Below are 26964 nucleotides of genomic sequence, written 5' to 3'. Positions count from 1 at the left end.
TATCCAACCAGGCCCAATGTTAGCCAACGATTAACAAAGTGACAACAATGCCTAACATTAGGCTCTAACTAGAAAAGTAAACGGATCTGGGAAACAAATAATAACATCAGCTAGGGCGCCAGCCAGCTAATGTTAGCTAGCTAGTTAACAGTATACTTTAGCTTGAAATGAAACCACTTTCTGTCCAAATTAGAGACGTGTAATATTTGAAAATGTAGCTAACTAATGCTAGATTATCTTACCTGTATAAATCATCATACAGGATGGACGGATTTCCCTGTCAGGAGTGCCATACCACGGTTGCCTTTAGTTTGAAGATATCATCTGGAGACAGGTGTTTTTTCCATCTCTTTTGCTATCATATTCTAATTTTACTGATATCAAAACTTGATCGTTCAGAAAGTGGAGAGCAACACTAATGCAGCTCCACTACACAATAATTTTTTTTTAAAGCCACGGTCGACAGGATTACCAACACAGACTGACAAGCTCAAATAGACAGAAAGCTTCAATATGGCAGACTAATCCAAACTCTCGGCATGTCCAGCCCACCTATTATATCAGCCAATCATGGCTAGTGGGAAGATTGCTTAATTTTTCTGTGGCTTAACCAACAAGGCTCGTAATTTAACAATTTTATTTGTATTTACAGATGGCATACAAGTTTGTTATTAAGGCACATGAAAGTTCACATGTTAGAGAAGACATTTCTGCCAAAAAACATTGAGCTAAAAAAAATTTTTTTTACTTTCAAATGGCTCTGCTGTGAAGTCGTGACTTGCGCCATACGCATAGTTTTCTGAATCTGGTCACAAATGTGGAGTAAGTCAAGGGGTATGAATACTTTCTGAAGGCATTGTGCATGCACATGTATGTAAGTTGCACTCTTGAAATATTAACTGCAGTTGAATATAACTTTTGGCCCTTACATTTCTAAAATAGTCAACTGCCCATGTTTACAGTTACCAACATTTCATATCTAAGAACCAACATTTATTATCAGAGAGAAATAGAGAGAGAGCAACTTGTTGAATGTGCCTAATATTGTCAACACTTCCGCCGAAGTCGGTCCCTTTCCTTGTTCGGGCGGCGTTCGGAGGTCGACGTAACCGATCTTCTAGCCATCGCCGCTCCACCTTTCATTTTCCATTTATTTTGTCTTGTTTTCCAGCACACCTGGTTCACATTCCCTCATCAGATTAAATGTATATTACCCTGTTTCCATATCTGTGTGTGGAATTGTTCTTTGTGTAGGGTGTTACGCTACAGGCTGGCTTGCGCTAAGTTTGTTTCTAAACTAGGTTTGTTTGTTTTGGTTCATGTTACCATGGTTGTGCTTTGTGCTGCCTCGCCTGTGCCTTTGGGCCAGGGTGTATATTAAAGTTTTCCTGTTTTCACCCATCTCTGCTCTCCTGCGCCTGACTTCCCGGCAACCAGTCACCCACCCTGTTACAGAATTCCACACCTATCAATGGAGTCAGCAGAAGCAGGTGCCCCTGTTGTGGGGGTAGAGGAGCGCGTCCAGGAGCACGTGACGATGCTCCACCATCTCGGCACTGTCATGGACTGCATCGTCCAGACTATGGATGCTGGGAGAGACAGGGAGTCCCTCCAGCGCCCCCACGAGCACAACAGGGGTCTCCACTACTTGCCTCCCCTGCACCCGGTCCCAGTGGGATTTGTCTCGCCCTTCCCAGGGAGTTTGATGGGACGGCAGCACGCTGACAGGGGTTTCTGCTGCAGCTGGACCTGTATCTGGGGACCGTCCACCTGGCTCCTTCGGGACATGAGAGGGTGTCCTCCCTCGTCTCGTGCCTCTCGGGGAAAGCCCTGGAGTGGGCTAGCGCCATGTGGGTAGAAGGAGATGGACCACTTCGAGGTGCTTGGTCGACTGTCAAGGCTGAGAAATGCCTGTTCTTCCAGCATTCTGTCTCCTTCCTAGGATACCGCATTTCCACCTCAGGGGTGGAGATGGAGAGTGCCAACATTTCAGCCGTGCGTAATTTGGCCGACTCCCACCACGGTAAAGGAGTTGCAGCGTTTTTAGGGTTTGGCAATTACTACTGGAGGTTTTTCCGGGGTTTTGGTCAGGTAGTGGCTTTCATTACCTCACTGCTGAAGGGGGACCCGGTGCATTTGCAGTGGTCCGCGGACAGGGCTTTTGGTCACCTAAGGGCTCTGTTTACCTCGGCTCCCGTGCTGGAGCATCCGGATCCCTCTTTAGCGTTCACGGTGGATGCGTCCAAGGCTGGGATAGGAACCGTGCTCTGTCAGCGCTCGGGTACGCCACTGAAGCTCCACCCCTGTGCCTTTTTCTCGAAGAAGCTCAGCCCGGCGAAGCAAAACTATGATGTGGGGGACCGGGAGCTGTTGGCTGTGGTCAAGGCCTTGAAGGAGTGGAGACATTGGCTTGAAGGGGCTCAACACCCTTTTCTCATCTGGACTGACCACCGCAACCTGGAGTACATCCGGGCAGTGAGGAGACTGAATCCTCATCAGGCAAGGTGGGCCATGTTGTTTACCCGTTTTGTTTTCACCCTTTCTTTCAGACCAGGTTCCCCAGAATGTTAAGGCAGACGCACTGTCCCGGCTGTATGACACAGAGAAGCGGCCCATGGATCCCACCCCAATACTCCCGGCCTTCTGCCTGGTGGCGCCGGTAGTATGGGAGCTGGATGCGGACATTAAGCGGGCGTTAAGTGCAGAGCCCTCTCCCCTCCGGTGTCCCGCTGGGCGTCTGTACATTCCGTCTACTTTCTGTGACCGGTTGATCTATTGGGCCCACATGTCACCTTCCTCTGGTCATCCAGGCATCGGTCGGACGGTGTGCTGTCTGAGAGGGAAGTACTGGTGGCCCACCTTGGCAAAGGACGTGAAGGTTTATGTTTCCTCCTGCTCGGTATGTGCCCAGTGTAAGGCTCCTAGGCACCTGCCCAGAAGTAAGCTACACCCCTTACCCGTTCCACAACGGCCTTGGTCGCATCTGTCGGTTGATTTTCTCACCGATCTTCCTCCCTCACAGGGTAACACCACTATCCTGGTCGCTGTGGACTGTTATTTCAAGTCCTGTCTTCTCCCTCTGCCTGGTCTCCCTACTGCCCTACAGACTACGGAGGCCTTGTTTACATTTGTCTTCCGGCACTACGGGGTGCCTGAGGATATAGTGTCTGATCGGGGTCCCCAGTTCACTTCGAGGGTCTGGAGGGCGTTCATGGAACGTCTGTGGGTCTCGATCAGCCTTACCTCGGGTTTTCACCCCGAGAGTAATGGGCAGGTGGAAAGAGTGAACCAGGATGTGGGTAGGTTTCTGCGGTCTTATTGTCAGGACCAGCCAGGGGAGGACCGGCTCTGCCACTCCTGCACCAACCTCTCACCCTTCCAGTGCGTACTGGGGTACCAGCCAGTTCTGGTGCCTAGGCAGACCGAGGCTCCTGCCGTGAACAACTGGTTCAGGTGCGCGGAAGAGACCTGGGACGCCACCCATGTACACCTCCAGCGGGCCGTGCTGCGCCAGAAGGCCAGCACAGACCGTCACAGCAGTGAGGCCCCGGTGTTCGCACCTGGGGACCGGGTCTGGCTCTCGACCCGAAACCCGCCCCTCCACCTGGCCTGCCGGAAGCTGGGGCCGCGGTTTGTGGGGCCATTTAAAATCCTGAGGAGACTGAACAAGGTTAGTTACAGGTTACAGCTTCCCCCTGGCTTGCGCATGGTTTGTTTCTAACCTAGGTTTGTTTGTTTTGTTTAATCCGGTTCATGTTACCGTGGTTGTGCTTTGTGCTGCCTCACCTGTCCCTTTGGGCCAGGGTGTATATTAAAGTTCTCCTGTTATCACCCATCTCTGCTTTCCTGCGCCTGACTTCCCGGCAACCAGTCACTCGCCTCGTTACAAATATGGAGAGAGAGAGATGGAGGATGAGCTTCAATCACAACCTTTCTGTGTTTACTACTCATGGTTGACACATTGGTATCATTTCTTAAAAAGATAAGAGAGTGCTCTGAAATCAGAGTAGATAGCAATATCGAATTTACTCAGGTTTGTTTATCAACAGTTGTCAGAGTGACATCATGAACATTCTATTGAAATGGTAACTTGCATAGTGAAGTATTTTGTTTCGACATGTATCTAGCTAGTTAAACAATGAACCATGATCCCAACTCATAACGTTACTACCCTGCATGAATCTGCAGGTAGCTAACAAACCAGGTTCAATGTTAGCTAGCTAGCTAACATTAGGCTATAACTAGCAATGCAATTTACTCTGAGATATGAATAAAATTACTACACAGATCACACACGAAACATTAGCTAGTGAGCCAGCCAGCTAACGTTAGCCAGATAGCTAACAGTAAGCTTAAACTTGAAATGTAAATGACTTTCTGACAAAATTACAAATGTGTAATATCTAAACATTTAGCTAGCTAGGCTATCTTATCCGTTACATGGATGGACGCTTCTCCCTCTGTCACGGATGCCATGGTTGCCCTTAGTTTGAAGATGTAATCTAGAGACAGGTGTTTTGTACAATAGCCTTCTGTGTGTTTTCTTTTCAACTCCCTCTGCATATTTGCAATAAATCAGCAGAATTTCCTTAGCTATCATACTCATATTTCCACTGGGCATTCCACTGATTTAAAAACTCAGTCCTCCAGAAAGTGGAGAGCAACACTTTTGCAGTTCTTGTAAGTGATATCTTTAAAAAAGCTGTGTTAGAAAATATTACCTACATATACTGACCAGCTCACGTTATAGACAGAAGCGTGCTACATGGCAGACCAATCCAAACACATCTCTCGGCATGTCCAGCCCACCCATTATCTCAGCCAATCATGGAAAGGGGAAAGGTTTCTGACTTTTTCCGTGGCTAAACCAACTAGGCTCATAATTTAACAATTTTTATCCCATTAACAGATAGCATACAAGTTCGTTATTAAGGCACATGAAAGTCCACATGTTCCAGAAGGCATTTCTGCCCCCCCAAAAAATATATATATTAAAAGGAAAAGTTTACATTCAAATGGCTCTCCTGGGAAGTAAGGACGTACGACATACACCTAGTTTCCTGAAATGAGTCACATATATAGATTTTTTTTTTGATGGATTCCTTATTTATTAACTTCTTAAAACTACCCCTCCCGGATCCGGGAGAATTGTCATCAACTACACTAATTAGCATAACGCAACGGACAAAAAATCTTACTAGAAAATATTAATATTCATGAAATCACAAGTGAAATGTAGTGAAACACAGCTAGCCTTTTGTTAATCACCCTGTCATCTCAGATTTTGAAATTATGCTTTACAGCCAAAGCAAGACAAGCATTGTGTAAGTTTATCGATAGCCTAGCATAGCATTATGTCCAGCTAGCAGCAGGAAGCTTGGTCACGAAAATCAGAAAAGCAATCAAATTAAATCGTTCACCTTTGATGAGCTTCAGATGTTTTCACTCACGAGACTCCCAGTTAGACAGCAAATGTTCATTTTGTTCCATATAATAATTTTTATAGCCGAAATACCTTATAGCCGAAATACCTTTTTATAGCAGAAATACATTTTTTTTGTTCAGGTTTTGTTGAGAAATCCGCCGGAAAAAAATACAAATTAGATCCATAATATCGACAGAAACATGGCAAACGTTTTTTATAATCAATCCTCAAGGTGTTTTTCAAATATCTATTCGATAATATATCAACCGGGAGAATTGGCTTCTCAGTCAGAGCGAGAGGAAAATGGCTGCCTTTGTCTATTACACACAAATCACTCTGAGAGCCCCCACCTGACCACTGACGCAATGTTGTCGTTCGGCAAACATTTTTCAAAATAAAAGCCTGAAACTATGTCTAGTGACTGGAGACACATTCGGGAAGCCATAGAAAATGGAATCTGGTTCATATCCCTTTCAATGGTCAAAAGGGATGCATAGGAACGCAGAGGTTTCAAAATAAGAGTCACTTCCTGGTTGGATTTTTCTCAGGCTTTCGCCTGCAATATCAGTTCTGTTATACTCACAGACAATAATTTTACAGTTTTGGAAACTTTAGAGTGTTTTCTATCCTAAGCTGTCAATTATATGCATATTCTAACATTTGGTCCTGAGGAATAGCCCGTTTACTTTGGGAACGTTATTTTTCCAAAAATGAAAATAGTGCCTCCTAGCTTTAAGAGGTTTAATGATATAAAACAATTAAAGCCTTGTTCACCTTTGGAAACTGCGATCACAACATGGAATAAAGTACATCATCTTATTATAATGTATATTCAACAGAGCCCATCCAGGAGCCGCAGGGGAACCTGGGTGTTCTTAGGGACATCAGCAGCCCTATCACATCTGATGAAGAGTACCTCAGCCCACTGGAGGAAGGCATGGATTTTGGAGGGCCTGAGACAACGAAGATAGTCGACACACGATTCAAGGAGCCCCCTGCATTCCAGGTGAGACTGTAACACTGATCCCAAAAGGATCTCTCGTGTATAACTTGGCTATCCTCCACTTTACATTATACTGTTGTGGTAAAGTTAAGCATAGGGGCAAGGAATCCGTTTGGGATTTGGCAAATAGAGCTTTCACAAAACTTAGCTAGGTTATGAAAACGTAAGACACTAAAGAGGCCTTTCTACTGACTCTGAAATACACCAAAAGAAAGATGCCCAGGGTCACTGCTCATCTGCTTGATCGTGCCTTAGGCATGCTGCAAGGACGAATGAGGACTGCAGATGTGGCCAGGGCAAGAAATTGCAATGTCCGTACTGTGAGATGCCTAAGACAGCGCTACAGGGAGGCAGGGCGGACAGCCGATCATCCTCGCAGTGGCTGACCATGTGTAACAACACCTGCACAGGATCGGTACATCCAAACATCACACCTGCGGGACAGGTATAGGATGGCAACAACAACTTCCCGAGTTTTACCAGGAACGCACAATCCCTCCATCAGTGCTCAGACTATCCGCAATAGGCTGAGAGAGGCTGGACTGAGGGCTTGTAGTCCTGCTGTAAGGCAGGTCCTCACCAGACATCACCGGCAACAACGTCGCCTGTGGGCACAAACCCACCGTCACTGGACCAGACAGGACTGGCAAAAAGTGCTCCTCACTGATGAGCCGCGGTTTTGTCTCGGTGATGGTCGGATTCGCGAGGCCTGTACTCTGAAGCTGGATCGATTTGGAGGTGGAGTGTCCGTCATGGTCTGGGGCGGTGTGTCATAGCATCATCGGACTGAGCTTGTCGTTATTGCAGGCAATCTCAATACTGTGCATTACAGGGAAGACATCCTCCTCCCTAATGTGGTACCCTTCCTGCAGGCTCATCCTGACATGACCCTCCAGCATGACTATGCCACTAACAATACTGTTCGTTCTGTGCGTGATTTCCTGCAAGACAGGAATGTCAGTGTTCTGCCATGGCCAGCGAAGAGCCACGGATCTCAATGCCATTTAGCACGTCTGGGACCTGTTGGATCGGAGGGTGAGGACTTGGGCAATTCCACCCAGAAACGTCCAGGAACTTGCAGGTGCCTTGGTGGAAGAGGGTCACAGCACGAACTTGCAAATTTGGTGCAGTCCATGAGGAGGAGATGCACTGTAGTTCTTAATGCAGCTGGTGACCACACCAGATACTGACGGTTACTTTGGATTTTTATCCCCCCTTTGTTCAGGGACACATTATTCCATTTCTGTTTGTCACATGTCTGTGGAACTTGTTTATTTTATGTCTCAGTTAATCAATCTTGTTACGTTCGTACAAATATTTACACATGCTAAGTTTGCTGAAAATACACGCAGTTGACAGTGAGAGGACGTTTTATTTTTTGTTGAGTTTATATTGCTTTATTTTATGGCTGGTTATGGCATCTACATAAGAGTGTCAAAACCCACATCACCTACCACACATGTCAAAACATTCCATTACACCATAGCCAAGATGTCATGTTATATATATCTTTTTTTAATTTACCATTTTAAATTATCATTGTAATTGCACACACATTGATGTCAGACATGCACCTATCCCAATGCTATGTTGCTGATGACTGGGATGAATGCAGGAGTAGATCTCAGGAGCAGGACAATACATCCTTGTTTTGACTGATGATTGATATAAGGGAAAGTACGTGATAGGCCTATTGGGCTTGTATTATTATGATGGTCATAAAGCTTCTTGACAGTTTCATAATGTGCATTTTCTTAATCCAAGTAAAGTCCTGCAGGATGATCATAATCCTTCATGACAGTTTCATGAAGTTTATTTTCTACAAGTTATTTAAAATATAATGGGAAAAAGAACATGACTGTAAAGAATTCATTACAACAACAAAGGGTTTATGAAACAAACTTTCTAACAAAAGGAAACTTCTTGGCAGGGAAATAATTTATTGGAAAAAATGTGGGTTTTGACACTCATATGACATTATATATGTATTATATATGTATGTATTATATATACAATCATATGACATCATAATGTATTAAGACACTGTGTGTCATGTAAAGTGTTACCGATGTTCCATATAGTGTAGTTTGCATTTCAAAAGTGACAGCATGGAAATTAGTCTATGTGCTGTCAACTCCCATTTCAAAATGGCTCATCCTCTGTTTTAACAGGTAACTATGAATGATCAAGCGGTCATTGAGGGGCAAGAAGTGACCATGTCTGTCCGACTAAATGGACAGCCCAAACCCATGCTTTATTGGTAGGTTTCCTTACGCCATTAAATCATCAATTCAATGCTCTGTGTATTTAATCTTAACTGAAAAAGCCTGCTGTAATGTACAAGAGTTATTGATACAATACAGAATTTGTTTTGTCATGCATACACTACATCACCAAAGGTACAGTATGTGAACATCTGCTCGTCAAACATCTCATTCCAAAATCCTGGGCAATGACATAGAGTTGGTCCCCCCTTTGCTGTAATAACAGCCTCCACTCTTCTGGGAAGGTTTTCCAGTAGATGATGGAACATTGCTGCCCGGACTTGCTTCCATTCAGCGAGGTCGGGCACTGATGTTGGGGGATTAGGCTTGGCTCGCAGTTGGCGTTCCAATTCATCCCAAAGGTGTTCTATGGGATTGAGGTGAGGGCTCTGTGCAGGCCAGTCAAGTTCTTCCCAACCGATCTCAAAAAAACATTTCTCTATGAACCTCCCTTTGTGCTGAAACAGTAAAGGGCCATCCCCAAACTTTGGCCCCAAGTTGGAAGCACAGAATTGTCAAGAATGTCATTGTATGCTCTAGGGGTAAGATTTCCCTTCACTGGAACTAAGGGGCCTAGCCCGAACCATGCCCCGGACCATTATTCTTCCTCCACCAACCTTTTCACTATGCATCGGGGCAGGTTGCGTTCTCCCGTCATCTGCCAAACCCAGATTCGTCCGTCGGACTGCCAGATGTTGAAGCGTTGTTGAAGCATTTTCACTGCTCCAAAGTCCAATGGCGTCGAGCTTTACAGCTTGGCATTGTGCATGGTGATCTTTGGCTTGTGTGCGGCTGCTCGGCCATGGAAACCCATTTCATGAAGCCCCCGACGAACAGTTCTTGTGCTGACGTTGCTTCCAGAGGCAGTTTGAAACTCGGTAGTGAGTGTTGCAATCGAGGACAGACGATTTTTACGTGCTGCGCCCTTCAGCACTCGGTGGTCCCGTTCTGTGAGCTTGTGTGGCCTACCACTTCGAGGCAGAGCCATTGTTGCTCTTAGACCAGGCCTGGGGAATTATTTTCTATGGAGGGCCCCATCATATGACAGGATTATACATCATGTGTATGACTGTGTTGACAGATATATCTAGTGTAATTCACTTATTTAACTTTAACATATAAACCACATCCATGTTCTCCTATTGGTAGGTATTTTCATTACTACATTTTACTTAATTTATTACATGCAATGAACTACACGGAGGGAAAAGTTCACTGTGCATTCAGCACCACGGACAGAACTCTTATTAACCGGTATGCACAAAAACACAAGAAAGAGAGAGAGCTCAACATTACATTTGGCTAGGGGGCAGTATCCTGAATATCTGCCTGACTGACGTGTCCAAAATAAACTGCCTGTTACTCAGGCCCAGAAGCTAGGATATGCATATAATTGGTAGAATATGATAAAAAACACTTTGAAATCCATTCAGATTTTTGTTTTGAGGTCACAGGCCTTTCCAATGGAAGTCTATGGCTCTATATATAAAAAATAGCTCACAGATTGCAGTTTCAATGGCTTCCACTAGATGTCAACAGTCGTTATACAGGGTTTCAGGCTTGTTTCTTGAAAAACAAACAAGTAATTGTAGTTTTTCCAAAGTGAGCTAATCAGGAATGGTAGGCTTTTGTCCACGTGAATGAGAGCACACTCTTCGTTATTTTCCTTTCCTATTGAACACTGTTCTTTCCATCTGAAATATTATTGTTTATTTACATATTAGGGTACTTGAGGATTATATAGAAACAACAACGTTTGACTTGTTTGGACAAAGTTTACCAGTAGCTTTTTGGATTCCTTTGTATGCATGTTGAAGTTGTGGATTACTGAAATGAATGTGCCAACTAAACAGACTTTTTTGGGCATAAAGAAGTATAAAGAAGGACTTTATCAAACAAAACAAACATTAATTGTGTAGCTGGGACCCTTGGGATTGCAAACAGAGGAACATGTTCAAAGGTAAGTGATTTATTTCATCGCTATTTGTTATTTTGATGTGGGGCGCTGTCCTCAGGTAATCGCATGGTAAGCTTTCTTGGAATCTGACAACGCAGTTGGAGTAACAAGAAGTTAAGCTTTTAAATGATATAAGACACTTGTATGTTCATTAATGTTTAATATTATGATTTTGTCATTTGAATTTGGCGCCCTGCAACTTCACTGGATGTGATCCCGCTACGGAACACCTAGCACAAAGAAATACTACTCAATCAGTGTGAGGAGTGAAGTCTCTGATGGCCATTGACTAGAGCAGTGAAGTCAGGTATAGTTTCTGATGTTGCTATGCGTAGGATTGCTGAGGTTAGAGTCAGTATGATCTTGACTTGTTATATTTCATCACTGAACATGTCTGTTCACATACATAGTTTGACCCAAACAGTACAAACATCTGACAACGCAGTTGGATTAACAAGAAGTTAAGCTTGTAAATGATATAAGACACTTGTATGTTCTTTAATGTTTAATATTACCATTTGACCCAAATAGTACAAACATCTTCTGAGCATGACTCCTAGTCTTTGGAAAGTTTTGTTCATCGAGAGATGCATAGAACCTTGTCAGTGACATTGTTTTGAATAGTTCTCCAATCACTGCATCAGACTGAAGATCGATAAACTCAAGTTACAGGTCAGTGGGAGTGTTATAGGCAAGTCAGTTAAGTTTAAGCACCGCAACTTTGTCACTCCATCCTTGCTGTGTGTGTGTGTGAGAGCTTTTCTTTGACATCTGTTGGGAGAAATGACTGATTTACAGTTCAGGAGGGTTACCTAGTCACACATATGAAGTTTTGGAAAGATGTGACTTTTTAACCCTTCAAAACAGACAGTGTGACCCAATGAAAGGCACTTCCGGTTGGCACAGGAAGCTATAAGTAAACACATGTCTTGATTGACATAGCCTCTTACAGAATCCTGAGTTTTAAGTCTTTAAGTTAAGAATTGACTGATCTACACAGGGTTGAATGCAGTGATTTTCATAATGACAGGTTATGTGTTTCAAAACACTTTTAGGGTGATTTTAACCACTTCCGGTTGCTTCAGGAAGCTTAGAATTGTCACAGGTAGACCTCATAGTGGTCTGATGGACTGTCATAGAAGACAGGTTCATAAGGCATTCATAACCCACATAGGCTTCAGGTTGACTTTAGAGGAGCAGGCAATGTATTCTGATGGGGAGAGAAGTCAATGCAAACTGTTTGATGTAAACACCTTCTTTTAACTGTTAAGGGTTAATGCAACACGGTCAAGGTTAGGCTTGCACTGATCGGAAGGACCTCAGGTACGTACCTGAGGTCGAATTGTGCTTCTCACCCTAACGGTTCTCTCACTGTCACCCAAAAGCAAATGACATTTAGGGCCAGGCTTCATTTTGGGCCTTCTGTTTTTCAAGGTCGCTGCACTCAGAGCGAGCTACGGTCAAGCGGGGCATCTCGTTGATGTCGGCACTGTCTGGAGACTATGGTGATGCCATTTTTTGTGTTGATTTCAGAATGCCATTTGGGTGATGGTCCTTCTCCGTTTAAACATATTGCAAATGTACAAAAGTCAACTAGCAAGTCAGTGTCCATCAGTCAATTAGATGTCATTCTGACACCAAACTGATACCAATTGACACCAAACCCACTTTTTCCAACTAATTTAGAAGCCAACTATCACATATGTCAGAGAAGGCCCATAATTCATAGCGCTTTCAGTTTAAAACATATTAAAAACTTAAAACACATTGTTACGTTCTAGCTGCGGGTCCAGTTCTGACATCATGTGTAGGCCTATGTGGGACGACCCCGAATCCCGAGTTTCGGCTCGATAGGTCCTTCGGTGCCCGAGCAAAACCCTAATTGGTGCTGAAAATCCACTTTTTTCCATGCCTTGCTACGGGGTCCTTGAATGAGTTATCGGACAGAAACATTGGGGTCCGTCTCTATGGGCCGAGCCGGTTTCAATGCACCTAGTCTTGCGTCTCTGAGACTTTTCTAAATGTCGTCATTTTCGTAATGGTCAAAATCAATTGAAGTCATTGCAAATGTACGAGGCTGTTTCTCGGTCCGAGAACCTTCTAGAGCCACGTAACTCACCACACACTATCGACCTGAGGTCTAGAACAGGTTTCTAAAGTTTCAGAACTCTAGGTCTGACAGTTCTTTTTTAGCTCAAACAAAGGTAACTAATTGCAGGCACTGTCTGTCTCTACGCACCCCAATGGGTCCCTCCTTCCAAGTTGTGTGTGTGTGTGATTTAGTTTTTCTTTGAAATTTTATGGGAAAAATGACTGATTTACAGTTCATGGGGGTTGCCTAATCACACATATGAAGTTTTGGAAAGATCTGACTATTTTATGGCACTTCCGGTTGGCACAGGAAGCTATAAGTAAACACATATCCTGATTGGGGTATGCCTTTACAGAATCCCGAGTTTTAAGTCTTTACGTTAAGAACTGAGTTATTTACGGAGGGTTTAGTGAGTGTGTGTTATTTCAGAAAATCACGGAAAATCACAGAAATCTCGCAGAGCTCTGCAGCACACTTTAAAAAGATTCGTATGAACACCCTGCAACTGGATCTGTAACTGTTTAAAAATATATATATATTTTTGAACATCACCAATTTGACATTGTACGATTTCTCCTAAATGACAATAGATAAATGGCTCGTTCTTTTTTTATTGACACCGTAGGCTCCTTGACTTTGACGTGAAGCGTTTAATCCCAGAAAAATGGCCATAACTCAAAAACCGTTGAGGCCTAGACGCCATCTTGTTCGGGGCCAACTGCCCATTATGCCAAACCTACGCTCACCAAGTTCCGGCTTCAAAATATTTTCCGTTTTGGAGATAAGGCCACGTCGTGATTCGTGATGTTTTGTACATTTGCAATATGATTGCTTATGCCCTCTTGTGGGATTTACCGGGACAGCGGAAAAATGACCAACATTTGATTATTTTATAAAACGGAAACCGAATGTCCGAGAGAGTACGTTTGATGACTTCCCGGTAGATCCGGCCCTGCCACATGGCCCGACGCCGTCCGCGAATTTTACAAACGTTTTCGGACGTCTAGTAAGGGACCGTATATTTGCAACATGGACTTTTTCACTAACCATATGGCGAATGTCAAAATGTTCCCTTAAGGTATGGAAATGTCGAGACAAATTGTAGTCTTTCAAGACAGCAATGCTCTCTTTGCACATCATGCACACAGCTTTCCCTGATACCTCAATAAAGAAATATTTTGATGTCCACTCTTGCTTGAACAACCTACATTCATTGTCTACTTTCCTTTTCTTTGAAAAACAAAGGCCCTTGCCCAGGCCTGTCCTAGATGTTTCCACTTCACAATAACAGCACTTACAGTTGACTGGGGCAGATCTAGCAGTGCACGAATTTGACTAACTGACTTCTTGGAAAGGTGGCATCCTACAACGGTGCCATGTTGAAAATCACTGAGGTCTTTAGTAAGGCCATTCTACTGCCAATATTTCTCTATGGAGATTACATGACCGTGTGCTCGATTTTATACACCTATCAGTAACGGGTGTAGCTGAAATAGCCGAATCCACTAATGTGAAAGGGGGTCCACATACTTTTGTATATTGTATCTTGCCATTAGAGTTTTGTGCATGGCATGGTTCACATTGGCAAGACAATGGTTGCTAGGTTTCTATATTTACAATGTAGTCTTTATAAAACCAGTATACTGTAGTTCCCTCTCCATTGTAATGCATCTCTAAACATTGCAAAACATTTCTAAATATAAACTCTCTCTTTGTTCAGGCTGAGGGACAGGGAAACGATAAAAACAGACTTGCGTCACACAATGCGTGAGACCAAGGACGGCACTTTTGAAATGACCATCAACTCTGCTCAGAAGTCGGACACGGGAGTGTACACCTGCAAGATCATCAATGAGTATGGAACAAAGCAGTGCGCATGCAAACTGGAGGTGAAAGGTACAGTACAGCAAGGCTGTCTATTTCCAATCCCTCTCTTTGCTGTATGCCAATCAACTAATACAAAACGTTGGATAACATATTTGTTATGTGAGGTACATATAATGCCTTATAACACCTATACTGTGTCATAACACTGACTCTAAGCACAGTAATAAGAGCAGTTGTTCTACCTGCACAATGTTTACGCTACAAAGCTTGGCAGATAGCTTACACTCTTCCAGTAAATAATCAGAAGGCATTGGTACCGTTAAGAATCTTTAGTAGAAGACATTTTGTTTGAAAACTGTAATAGATACAGAAAGGAGAAACTGTATGAGAAAATCAGTATATACATTCACACAAATGGATACAAATAAAGAACAGCATCTCTATCGCGAGTTAGCCTAGCCTAGCTAAACAACATGACCGTGCAGATATGATGACAATCACAGGAAAGGTACCACTAAACATATACACATAATCTAAGTGTCCATATACAGTAGCTTAATAACTATGATTTAGCTTTGTCACAAGAGATATCTGAACACTTAAAATAGCTAGATACATCCAAAAACCAAGAAGCTAAATACCATCCTAAAACGATAGATAGCATGCTAACGCACAATGTTAAGTGAATGGGTGATAGTTAGCATAATTAGCTTAGCATCATCGGAATTTAGGAAAATAGAATAAACATGTAAAAAACATAAATATTCTAGAAACCCAATTTGAATTAGCAAAAGCATTTTCTAATAACTCGAAAGTATGTAAAGACTCATCTTTAACCAAGGCCTACTAAGGTGAAAAAATTGAGCTTGCCTGTCTGTTCTGTTCTGACAGGAAATAGCTCTGCACTGAAAGTTAGCAATTTAAAAGCTATAGTACCCAAATTTAACACCAGATGACAACATAGGAAAACATAATACTTTGTACAGAAGTACAGCTATCATAACAGTAGTATTAAGCTATAAACTCACAAGTCATTAAAACATCCTTATAAGCAGTGGTGGAAAAAGTACCAAATTGTTATACTTGATTAAAAGTATTGTTGCGACCCTCACAGGCCACTGTGTGTTATGCTGTTAGTTGTTTGTGTTGTTTGTGCAAGTTTAAGACCATGTTTAGCCATTGTTCTCTCTCTTACGTCTGGTCTTCACAAGAGAAGGTCACGGTTGTTTTATATGGGTATATTTGTCGGTGCCATCGCCTCGCTTCAGGTCCTTAGAAAACTATGCAGTATTTTTTTTTTGTAGGTATTAATTCTTACATTGTTAGCCCAGAAAATCTCAAATGTTATTACATTCAGCCGGGAATAACTATTGGATATAAAAGCGATGTCAACTTATCAACATTACGACCAGGAATACGTCTTTCCCGAAGCGGATCCTTTGGTCGAACTCCACCCTGGACATAGGTTCTTATCTCGGAGGAAGACCCAAAACAACGCAGTCGCAGCAGGAGAGGCAGACGGAACGGCCTATTGGTCATACTCAGAAGGCGAGCACACCATCCACTGCTTCCGAGGATATTAATCGACAATGTCCAATCTCTAGATAAGAAGGTGGACGCAAATAGGCCCCGAGTTGCCTTCCAGAGAGACATCAGAGATTGTAACATTCTCTTTTTCACGGAAACATGGCTCACTCGGGACATGTTGTCAGAGTTGGTACAGCCACCCGATTTCTTAATGCATCGTGCTGACAGAAACAAACATCTCTCTGGTAAGAAGATAGGTGGGGGTCTATGCCTTATGATTAATGACTCATGGTGTAATCACAACAACATACAGGAACTCAAGTCCTTTTGTTCACCTGACCGAGTATTCCTTCCAATCAAATGCCAAATCTCCTTCCAAGAGAATTCTCTTCGATTATAGTCACAGCCGCGTATATCCCCCCAAGCAGATACCTCGTCAGCCCTGAATGAACTTTACTGGACTCTATATAAACTGGAAACCATATATCCTGAGGCTGTATTTATTGTAGCTAGGAATTTTAACAAAGCTAACCTGAGAACAAGACGAGCTGGTAGAATTCTGGATCATTACTCCTCTAACTTCCGCGAGGCATACAAAGCCCTCCCCCGCCCTGCATTCGTCAAATCTGACCATGACTCCATTTTGTTGCTCCCAGCCTATAGACAGAAACTAAAACAGGAAATGCCCATGCTCAGGTCCATCCAACGCTGCTCTGACCAATCGGATTCCACGCTTCAAGATTGCTTCAATCACTTGGACTGGGATATGTTCTGAATAACCTCAGACAATAACAGTGATGTATACGCTGACTTGGTGAGCGAGTTTATTAGCAAGTGCATCGGCGATGTTGTACCCACTATGAATATTAAAACCTTTCCTAACCAGAAACCGTGGATTGATGGCAGCATTTGCACAAAACTGAAAGTGCGAACCACCGCTTTTAGTCATGGAAATGCGACAGGAAACATGACCGAATACAAACAGAGCAGCTGTTCTCTCCACAAGGCAATCAAACAAGCAAAGCGTCAGTATAGAGACAAAGTAGAGTCGCAAATCAATGACTCAAACACGAGACATACTGTATGTGGCAGGGTCTACAGTCAATCACGGATTACAAAAAGAAAACCAGCCCCGTCGCGGACATCGACGCCTTGCTCCCAGACAAATTAAACAACTTCTTTGCTCACTTTGAGGACAATACAGTGCCACTGACACTGTCTGCTACCAAAGCCTGTGGGCTCTCCTTCTCCGTGGCTAACTTGAGTAAAACATTTAAACCTGTTAACCCTCGCAAGGCTTCCGGCCCAGACGGCATCCCTAGCTGCGTCCTCAGAGCATGCACAGACAACCTGTCTGGTGTGTTTACGGACATATTCAATCCATCCCTATCCAGTCTGCTGTCCCCACATTCTTCAAGATGGCCACCATTGTTCCTGTTCCCAAGAAAGCTACAGTAACTGAACTAAATGAATATCACCCCGTTGCACTCACTTCTGTCATCATGAAGTGCTTTGAGAGGATCACATCACCTCCACCCAATCTGATACCCTAGACCCACTCCAATTTGCTTACCGCTCCAATAGGTCCACTGACGATGCAATTGCCATCACACTGCCCTATCCCATCAGGACAAGAGGAATACCTATGTAAGAATGCTTTTCATTGACACAACTCAGCATTTAACACCATAATATCCTCCAAACTTGTCATTAAGCTCAAGACCCTGGGTCTTGACCCCGCTCTGTGCAACTGGGTCCTGGACTTTGACAAGCTGCCCCAGGTGGTGAAGGAAGGAAACAACAATCTCCACCCCGTTGATCCTCAACACTGGGGCCCCACAAGGGTGCGTTCTCAGCCCTCTCCTGTACTCCCTATTCACCCATGACTGCGTACCATGCACGCCTCCAACTCAGTCATCAAGTTTGCAGACGACACTACAATGGTAGGCTTGATTACCAACAATAACTAGATGGACTACAGGGAGGAGGTGAGGGCCCTCGGAGTGTGGTGTCAGGAAAATAACCTCTCACTCAACGTCAACAAATCAAAGGAGATGATCGCGAACTTCAGGAAACAGCAGAGAGAGCACCTCCCCATCCACATCTACGGGACAGTAGTGGAGTAGGTAGAACGTTTTAAGTTCCCCGGCGTACATATCACAGACAAACTGAAATGGTCCACCCACACACACATTGTGTTGAAGAAGGCACAACAACCTCTCTTAAACCTCAGGAGGCTGAAGAAATTTGGCTTGTCACCTAAAACACTCACAAATATTTACAGATGCACAATCGAGAGCATCCTGTCGGGCTGTATCACCGCCTGGTACGGCAACTGCACCGTCCTCAACCGCAAGCCTCTCCAGAGGGTTGTGCTGTCTGCACAACGCATCACCAGGGGCAAACTACCTGCCCTCCAGGACACCTAAAGCACCCGATGTCACAGGAAGGCCAAAAAGATCATCAAGGACACCAACCACCCGAGTCACTACCTGTTCACCCTGCTATCATCCAGAAGGCGAGGTCAGTACAGGTGCATCAAAGCTGGGAACAAGACACTGAAAAACAGCTTCTACGTCAAGGCCATCAGACTGTTAAATAGCCATCACTAACATAGAGAGGCTACTGCCAACATACAGACTCAAATCAATAGGCACTTTAATAAATGGACTTTACAAAGGTATCACTAGTCACTTTAAATAACGCCACTTTAATAATGTTTACACATTATATTACTCATCTCATATGTACAGTATATACTGTATTATATACCATCTACTGCATCTCACCTATGCTGCACAGCCATCGCTCATCCATATATTTATGTGTAAATATCCTTATTCATCCCTTTATATTTGTGTGTATCAAGTAGTTGTTGTGAATTTGTTAGATTACTTGTTAGATATTACTGCATTGTCAAAACAAGAAGCACAAGCATTTCGCTACACATTAACATCTGCATGTGACCAATAACGTTTTATTTGATTTGGATTTGATTTGATATTTGGCTTGGACTATGGCCAAGCAGTAGCCTGTGAGGAGTTGGGTTCATAAACCGTGAATTCGTAAACTCAAACCTCTGTCTGGACAATTGGTCCTTTATGATCTAGCCAGGTCATTACAGTATAGATACCTTCCTCTATGGGATCCCCCCCCCCCCACGAGAAGGTTGAGCTGTAGGCTAATGTGATTTGCAAAAACAAACTTCCCAGGACAATTGGTCCTTTATGATCTAGCCAGGTCATTACAGTATAGATACCTTCCTCTATGATGGCTTTTCTCTTCCATTTCAACATATTTTACCAGATATAATGTGTTATATTCTCCTACTTGAATTTCACATTTCCACAAACTTCAAAGTGTTTCCTTTCAAATGGTATCAATAATATGCATATCCTTGCTTCAGGTCCTGAGCTACAGGCAGTTAGATTTGGGTATGTCATTTTAGGCGAAAATTGGAAAAAAATTGGTCAGATCCTTATGAGGTTTTAATTAATAGAAAGTTATTCAAGTCAGCCAGTAAAATACTAGAATAAAAGTTTTAAAGTATTTGGTCTAAAATATACTTAAGTATCAAAAGTAGAAGTAAAAGAATAAATAATTTTAAAATCCTTATATTAAGCAAGAATTTTCTTGTTTCTAAAATATACAGATAGCCACTCCAACACTCCAACACATTATTTACAAAATATGAATTTGTGTTTAGTGAGTCCGCCAGACCATAGGCAGTAGGTATGATCACATGTTCTCTTGATAAGTGTGTGAATTTCACAATTTTCTTGTCCTGCTAAAAGTACAATATTTTGTACTTTAAAAGAGTTAAAAGTACAATATTTTCTATAGGAATGTAGTGAAGCAAAAGTAAAAATTGTCAAAAATATAAATAGCAAAGTACAGATACCCAAATAACTATTTAAGTAGTATTTTAAAGTATTTTTACTTAAGTACTTTACACCACTGCTTATGAGATTCAAATCCATGATTATTGCACAACTTTGAAAACGCAGGTGATATATTAAGTATATACCTTACTAAATACTTAACTTGGTGCAGACTGCCAGATAACAAATGAGACACAGATTTGACAAAATATTCTCTCTTGTCCTGTGTATCCTCTAGTGCCACCAGTGGAGCCAGGCCTAACAATTATCCGTCCAGTGATGGACATCACAGCGGACGCAGGTGAGACGGTTATGTTAGATTGCCACATAAATGGACCACTGGACACAGACGTCGATTGGCTTGCAGATGGTAAACTGATCCAGCCATCTCTGCTCAACTGCAAAATGCATTTTGACGGGAAAAGGTGCATGCTGCTCCTCAACTCAGTGCACGAGGATGACAGTGGCACCTATTTGTGCAAGCTGACCTCGGCCAAAGGTAAACTCTTAACTGCACCGTCATCTGCTTTGCTTGTCCTCTTCACTTCTGTGGTTTAGAATAACCAAACATATAGATTAACCAAAAGATAAATTAGCTTATATATATTATTGTATACATATACAGTATCATATCATATAGATGATAACATGTAAGTCATCAACTACCCAGAATCAAACTGGAGTTCTTGAAATGAGTTGAATGACCATTTGAATTAATAAAACCGGTACTGTAAATGTTTTACTTAATTTTCAACTTTATTTTCAAGTTTGTTTCTTTAAGTAGGCCTTGTTTTGTTTTAGAGGAACTGACTTTAAGTGGCCAACTCAAAGTCATCCCTTCCATCAAGCCCCTTTTCACCCGCAAGCTGGATGCCTTAGAGGTGATTGAGGGACGTAACGCCCGCTTTGACTGCAGGGTCAGCGGAACACCACCTCCAAAAGTCAGCTGGAGACATTTTGGTAGGAGACCCATTTTCATCATGTTCACCCAGCCAAATATTTTCCTATAAATAGCCTACTATTTGAAAGTATTTTCAACTACTTATTTCAAACACTATTTTCAAATACATGGGTTAAATGCATGTGAGTGTATTTGAGTATTTTAAAATACATGCCAATACTTTCCAAGTTTATTTCTGAATACATTTAAATAATTAACTACTTCCAGATCTATGTAAAAGTAATTAAAATATTTTATATAGTATTTGAACCCAGGTCTGGCAGGTACACAATGTTACATAGTAATTACTACAGTTATATTTGTTTGTGGCATGCACAATTTCAAGGTTTCGCAAATAAAATCACTGTGCAGACAATGTCTCAATGTCTGTATGTCCTCTTTTCTCCCCAGACCATACACTGGTAGAGAGTGACAATGTGCAGATCTTACAAGAGGGAGGACGTCACTCCCTCATAATCTCTCATGTCACCAACGAAGATGAGGGCTTCTACACAGTCATCGCTTGCAATCCACACGGCGATGCCGAGAGTGCCGCTGAACTCTATGTCCAGGAGCCCAAACCTGCTATGTCATCTCAAATGTAGGAACACACATACCACCTACATTCCTCACCATATGTATTTGGACAGTGAAGCTACATTTGTCATTTTGGCTCTGTACTCCAGCATTTTGGATTTGAAATATGACAGCGACAGTACCAGAATTCCACCTTTTATTTTAGGGTATTTTCATATATATCTGTTTAACCATTTAGACATCAAATCACTTTAACTTTGTCTCCCCCATTTGAAGAAATCATAAGTATTTGGGTAAATTTGCTATAGTGTGTTAAAGTAGTCGAAACTTTAGTATTGGTTTTATAATCATTGCCTGTAATGACTACATCAAGGTTATGACTCTACAAATACGGTTGGTGCATTTGCAGTTTGTTTTGGGTCATGTCTTGTCCAATAGTAACTGAATGGTGAATTATGTCAGGTGTCATTTTGGAGTGAGAATAAAGTGAGAATAAAATATGTTTCTAAAGACTCTTATATTCATTTGGATGCTGCCATGATCATGACAAATGCTGAATGAATCATGAATAATGAAGAGTGAGAAAGTTACAGAGGCACAAATATCATTATTCATCAATATTCATGATCCATTTAAGAATTTTCTTAATCGTGGCAGCATCAGGAAGAACTTAGAAGTGCTCAGAAACATCCTCTCTGCACATTTGGAAATAAAATTACTCCAGGCACCATTCACCAATAAGTTACTATTGTGCAAGACATGTCCCAGAATATACCCAAAACAATCTGCAAATGCACCCAACGAGATGTCAAGCTTGATGCAGTCATTGGGTGCAAGCGATTTGGGACCAAGCGCTAACCTTTAGACTAGTTTAAAACTCATTTGGGATCGGTATCCCATCCACGGGACAGTTGAGCTAACATAGGCTAATGTTATTAGCATAAGGATGTAAGTAACAAGAACATTTACCAGGACATAGACATATCTGATATTGGCAGAAAGCTTAAATTCTTGTTAATCTAGCTGCACTTTCCAATTTACAGTAGCTATTGCAGTGAAAGAATACCATGCTATTGTTTGAGGAGAGTGCAACATTTTGAATATGAAAAGTTATTAATAAACAAATTAGGCACATTTGAGCAGTCTTAATACAACATCTTGAACAGAAATGCAATGGTTCATTGGAACGTTTCACATACACTGCTGCCATCTAGTGGCCAAAATCTAAATTGCATGATGATGGTACAAAAAAAATACAATAGAACAGTTGTTTTTTCTTTAGTTTATCTTTTACCAGATCTATTGTGTTATATTCTCTTACATTCCTTTCACATTTAATTTGTCCAAATACTCCAAGTGATTTCTTCAAATGGAGGGGACTAGATACTGTATATAACGTGGGGGAGACTGGGGTCAATTGTAACACCTTCAATTTCTCCTAACAGAAACTAGCTAGAGTGACAAAACTCAGTACATGCCCATTAAAGTTCTCTCCCTGCTTGAAAAGTTTAAGCCAAATATCTCACCATTTGCTCATTTTATGGGCAAATGTTGGTTTTTTAGGTGTGTAAGTAGTTTGTTCCACTGGCTATACATTTTTTATACTATCCTGAGCCTTAATGTCCAAGAATTCAAACTAACATCATTTTCAATCACTTTATATTTGCTTAACATTGACATGATTGACATGTGTCACTATTGTTTCCTCTTGCTAGGCACATGATGTTTTGCCATGGCTGCTAGGGTTGGGGGGAATTGTAACACAGTGTGAAAATGACCCTGAGTCAAGCAGCCAAATGATGAAAACAAGTTATTTTAACTTTAAGATAGTATGAATTATACAAATAATTGTGTAATTGTCACAATTCAATATCCTTGGGGTCATGTAGAGTGCCAAAGGAGTTGTAAACATATATGACCTGGGCACCATTAGACTATTCAATATATTGTGAGAGGAACCGAACCAAACAGGGGTGTTACTGTAAATATTGGTTACATACATACAAATAATTATTTCTTGCAAAATCATTACATATGTCTATGATGATATGATAATTCATAAACGTTAATGTTTTTTAAAAGTTAATTGAGTTTATTTGGTTTATTTCTTAGGCATTCCATTTGACCCCAGTTACTGTTACAATTGCCCCTGGCATGGGGGCAAATGTAACATCAGGACTTTTCAGATTAAAATCTATATTTTGATCCGACCGTTTTATGCACAGACCTAAATCAAATCCAATTTTATTTGTCACATGCTTTGTAAACTACAGGTGCAGACTAACATTGAAACGCTTACTTAAGGGTCCCTTTTCAACAATGCTGAGTTAAACATAAAAATAAAATAAAAATACAAATATTGACACCAGGAAGAAATACATAGTGAATAATGAATAACAATAACTAGTAAAAATAACGTGGCTATATACAGGGAGTACCAGTACCGAGTCGATGTGCAGGTGTACGTGGTAATTGAGGTAGCTACTGTATGTACATATACAGTAGGTATGTGATTAGGCAACAGGATAGATAATAGACAGTATCAGCAGCATTTGTGGCGAGTGTGAAAGTGTGTGTGTGTGAGTGTGCTATCAGTATGCATGTGTCCACGTGTTATGTGTGTGTGAAAGTATGTAGTATGTGTTTATGTGTCTGTTGGGGTGTTAGTGTAAGTATGTGTGAATGTGTGGGTAGAGTCCAGTGTGTGTGCATCGAGTCAGTGCAACAGAGTTATTGCAACATTTTATAAATGATTGAGACAGATGTAAGTTTCTTATATAAAAAAATAACCGCCCTATTTCAAAGGGTCTCTGAACAATAGAGTAAAATTCAATACAATACATTTTGTCCCCGGTCTTCCCTAATTTTATGTCTAAGTGTTAAAGCATATACACTATATATACAAAAGTTTGTGGACACCCCTTCAAATGAGTAAATTAGGCTATTTCAGCTACACTGGTTGCATACAATCGAGCACACAGCCATGCAATCTCCATACATAAACATTGGCAGTAGAATGGCCTTACTGAAGACCTCAGTGACTTTCAACATGGCACTAGGATACCAATAAGTCAGTTTATAGGATTCCAACAAGTCAGTTCGTCAAATATCTGCCCTGCTAGAGCTGCCCTGGTCAACTGTAAGTGCTGTTATTGAGAAGTGGAAACGTCTAGGAGCAACAACGGCTTAGCTGCGAACTGGTAGGCCACACAAGCTCACATAATGAGACAGCCGAGTGCTGAAGCACATTGCGCGTAAAAATAATTTGTCCTCGGTTGCAACACTCACTACCGAGTTCCAAACTGCCTCTGGAAGCAACGTCAGCACAAGAACTGTTCGTCGGGAGCTTCACAAAATGGGTTTCCATGGCCGAGCAACTGCACACAAGCCTAAGATCACCATGCACAATGCCAACTGTCGGCTGGAATGGTGTAAAGCTTGCTGCCATTGGACTCTGGAACAGTAGAAATGTGTGATGAATCACGTATCACCATCTGGCAGTCCGACAGACCAATCTGGGTTTGGCGGTTGCCAGGAGAACGCTACCTGCCCCAATGTATAGTGTCAACTGTAAAGTTTGATGGAGAAAGAATAATGGTCTGGGGCTGTTTTTCATGGTTCAGGCTCCTTAGTTCCAGTGAAGGGAAATCTCAAAGCTACAGCATACAATGATATTCTAGACTGTTTGGGGAAGGCCCTTTCCTGTTTCAGCATGACAATGCCCCCGTGCACAAAGCGAGGTTCATACAGAAATCGTTTGTCGAGATCGGTGGGAAGAACTTAACTGGCCTGCACAGAGCCCTGACCTCAACCCCATCGAACACTTTTAGGATGAATTGGACCGCTGACTGCAAACAAGGCCTAATCACCCAACATCAGGGCCCGACCTCACTAATGCTCTTGTGGCTAAATGGAAGCAAGTCCCCACAGCAATGTTCCAACATCTAGTAGAAAGCCTTTCCAGAATAGTGGGGGCTTTTATAGCAGCCAAGGGGGGACCAACTCCATAGTATTGCCAATGATTTTGGAATGAGATGTTCGACAATCAGGTGTCCACATACACTACATGACAAAAAGTATGTATGAAAATCCCCTCAAATAACACATTCTCCACTATTGTGTCATATTGATCAAATGCTGGAGAATAGAGACAATTTAAGTTTTAGCTTCACTGTCTAAATACAACATTTAGAAATAATCTAGCCTAGATTTCACAATCCATATTAAGCACATTCAACAAGTTGCTCTCTCTCTCTCCAATAACTCCCTCACTCTTTTTCATTTCCCTCCCTCCCTGCTCTCCTCCCTCCAAAGGGTGAAGCTCGAGAAGATGCCGTCCATCCCGGAGGAGCCTGAGCTGCTGGTCAACGAGATTGAGCGCTTCGTCATGCCTGACTTTGTCAAACCACTGTACGACGTGGACGTGATTGAGGGCAAGGAGGCCGTGCTCAAGTGCAAGGTGGCCGGCCTGCCGTACCCCACAATCGTGTGGTTCCACAATGGCAAGAAGATCGACAGCATGGAGGACAGGAAATTGACACAGTGTGAGTTGAGATTAGTACTTTATTAGTGCAGCTATATACACCTTAGCCAAATACATTTAAACTCAGTTTTTCACAATTCCTGACATTTAATCCAAGTAAATAATCCTTGTCTTAGGTCAGTTAGGATCACCCCTTTATTTTAAGAATGTAAAATGTCAGAATGATAATATAGAGAATGATTTATTTCAGCTTTGATTTATTTCATCACATTCCCAGTGTGTCAGAAGGTTACATACACTCAATTAGTATTTGGTAGCATTGCCTTTAAATTGTTCAACTTGGGTCAAACGCTTCGGGTAGCCTTCCAGATGCTTCCCAAAATAAGTTGGGTGAATTTTGGCCCATTCCTCCTGACAGAGCAGGTGTAACTGAGTCAGGTTTATAGGCCTCCATGCTCGCTCAAGCTTTTTCACTTCTGCCCACAAATGTTCTATGAGATTGAGATCAGGGCTTTGTGATGGCCACTCCAATACCTTGACTTTGTTGTCCTTAAGCCATTTTGCTATACAACTTTGGAAGTATGCTTGGGGTCATTGTCCATTTGGAAGACCCATTTGAGAGCAAGCTTTTATTTCCTGACTGATGTCTTGAGATGTTGCTTCAATATGTCCACATAATTGTCGTACCCCATGAAGCCATATATTTTGTGAAGTGCACAAGTCCCTCTTGCAGCAAAGCACCCCCACAACATGATGCTGCCACCCCCGTGCTTCACGGTTCAGATGGGGTTCTTCGGCTTGCAAGCCTCCCCCTTTTTCCTCCAAACATAACGATGGTCATTGTGGCCAAACAGTTTCTCCAAAAGGTACGATCTTTGTCCCCATGTGCAGGTGCAAACCGTAGTCTGGCTTTTTTATGGCGGTTTTGGAGCAGTGGCTTCTTCCTTGCTGAGCGGCCTTTCAGGTAATGACGATATAGGACTCGTTTTACTGTGAAATATAGATACTTTTTTACCCGTTTCCTCCAG

General features: G+C 42.2%; 1 protein-coding gene across 1 annotated transcript in view; it reads left to right on the top strand.

The window, feature by feature from the left end:
- The first annotated feature begins 1471 nt into the window (after window positions 1-1471).
- LOC109871125 (striated muscle preferentially expressed protein kinase-like) overlaps window positions 1472-26964 on the top strand; it is a 92427-nt gene continuing 66934 nt past the window's right edge. The window contains exons 1-10 of the mRNA XM_031806021.1: window positions 1472-1835; window positions 2604-2899; window positions 3326-3539; window positions 6265-6431; window positions 8600-8688; window positions 14462-14637; window positions 20215-20475; window positions 20778-20936; window positions 21328-21517; window positions 25768-25997. Of these exons, the coding sequence (XP_031661881.1) occupies window positions 1472-1835; window positions 2604-2899; window positions 3326-3539; window positions 6265-6431; window positions 8600-8688; window positions 14462-14637; window positions 20215-20475; window positions 20778-20936; window positions 21328-21517; window positions 25768-25997 (2146 nt within the window). The remainder of the gene's footprint in view (window positions 1836-2603; window positions 2900-3325; window positions 3540-6264; window positions 6432-8599; window positions 8689-14461; window positions 14638-20214; window positions 20476-20777; window positions 20937-21327; window positions 21518-25767; window positions 25998-26964) is intronic.

Source organism: Oncorhynchus kisutch, linkage group LG26 (assembly GCF_002021735.2).
Source record: "Oncorhynchus kisutch isolate 150728-3 linkage group LG26, Okis_V2, whole genome shotgun sequence".
Classification (NCBI taxonomy): domain Eukaryota; kingdom Metazoa; phylum Chordata; class Actinopteri; order Salmoniformes; family Salmonidae; genus Oncorhynchus; species Oncorhynchus kisutch.
Note: the sequence above shows the minus strand (reverse complement) of the source record. Positions and strands in the feature narration are given on the sequence as shown.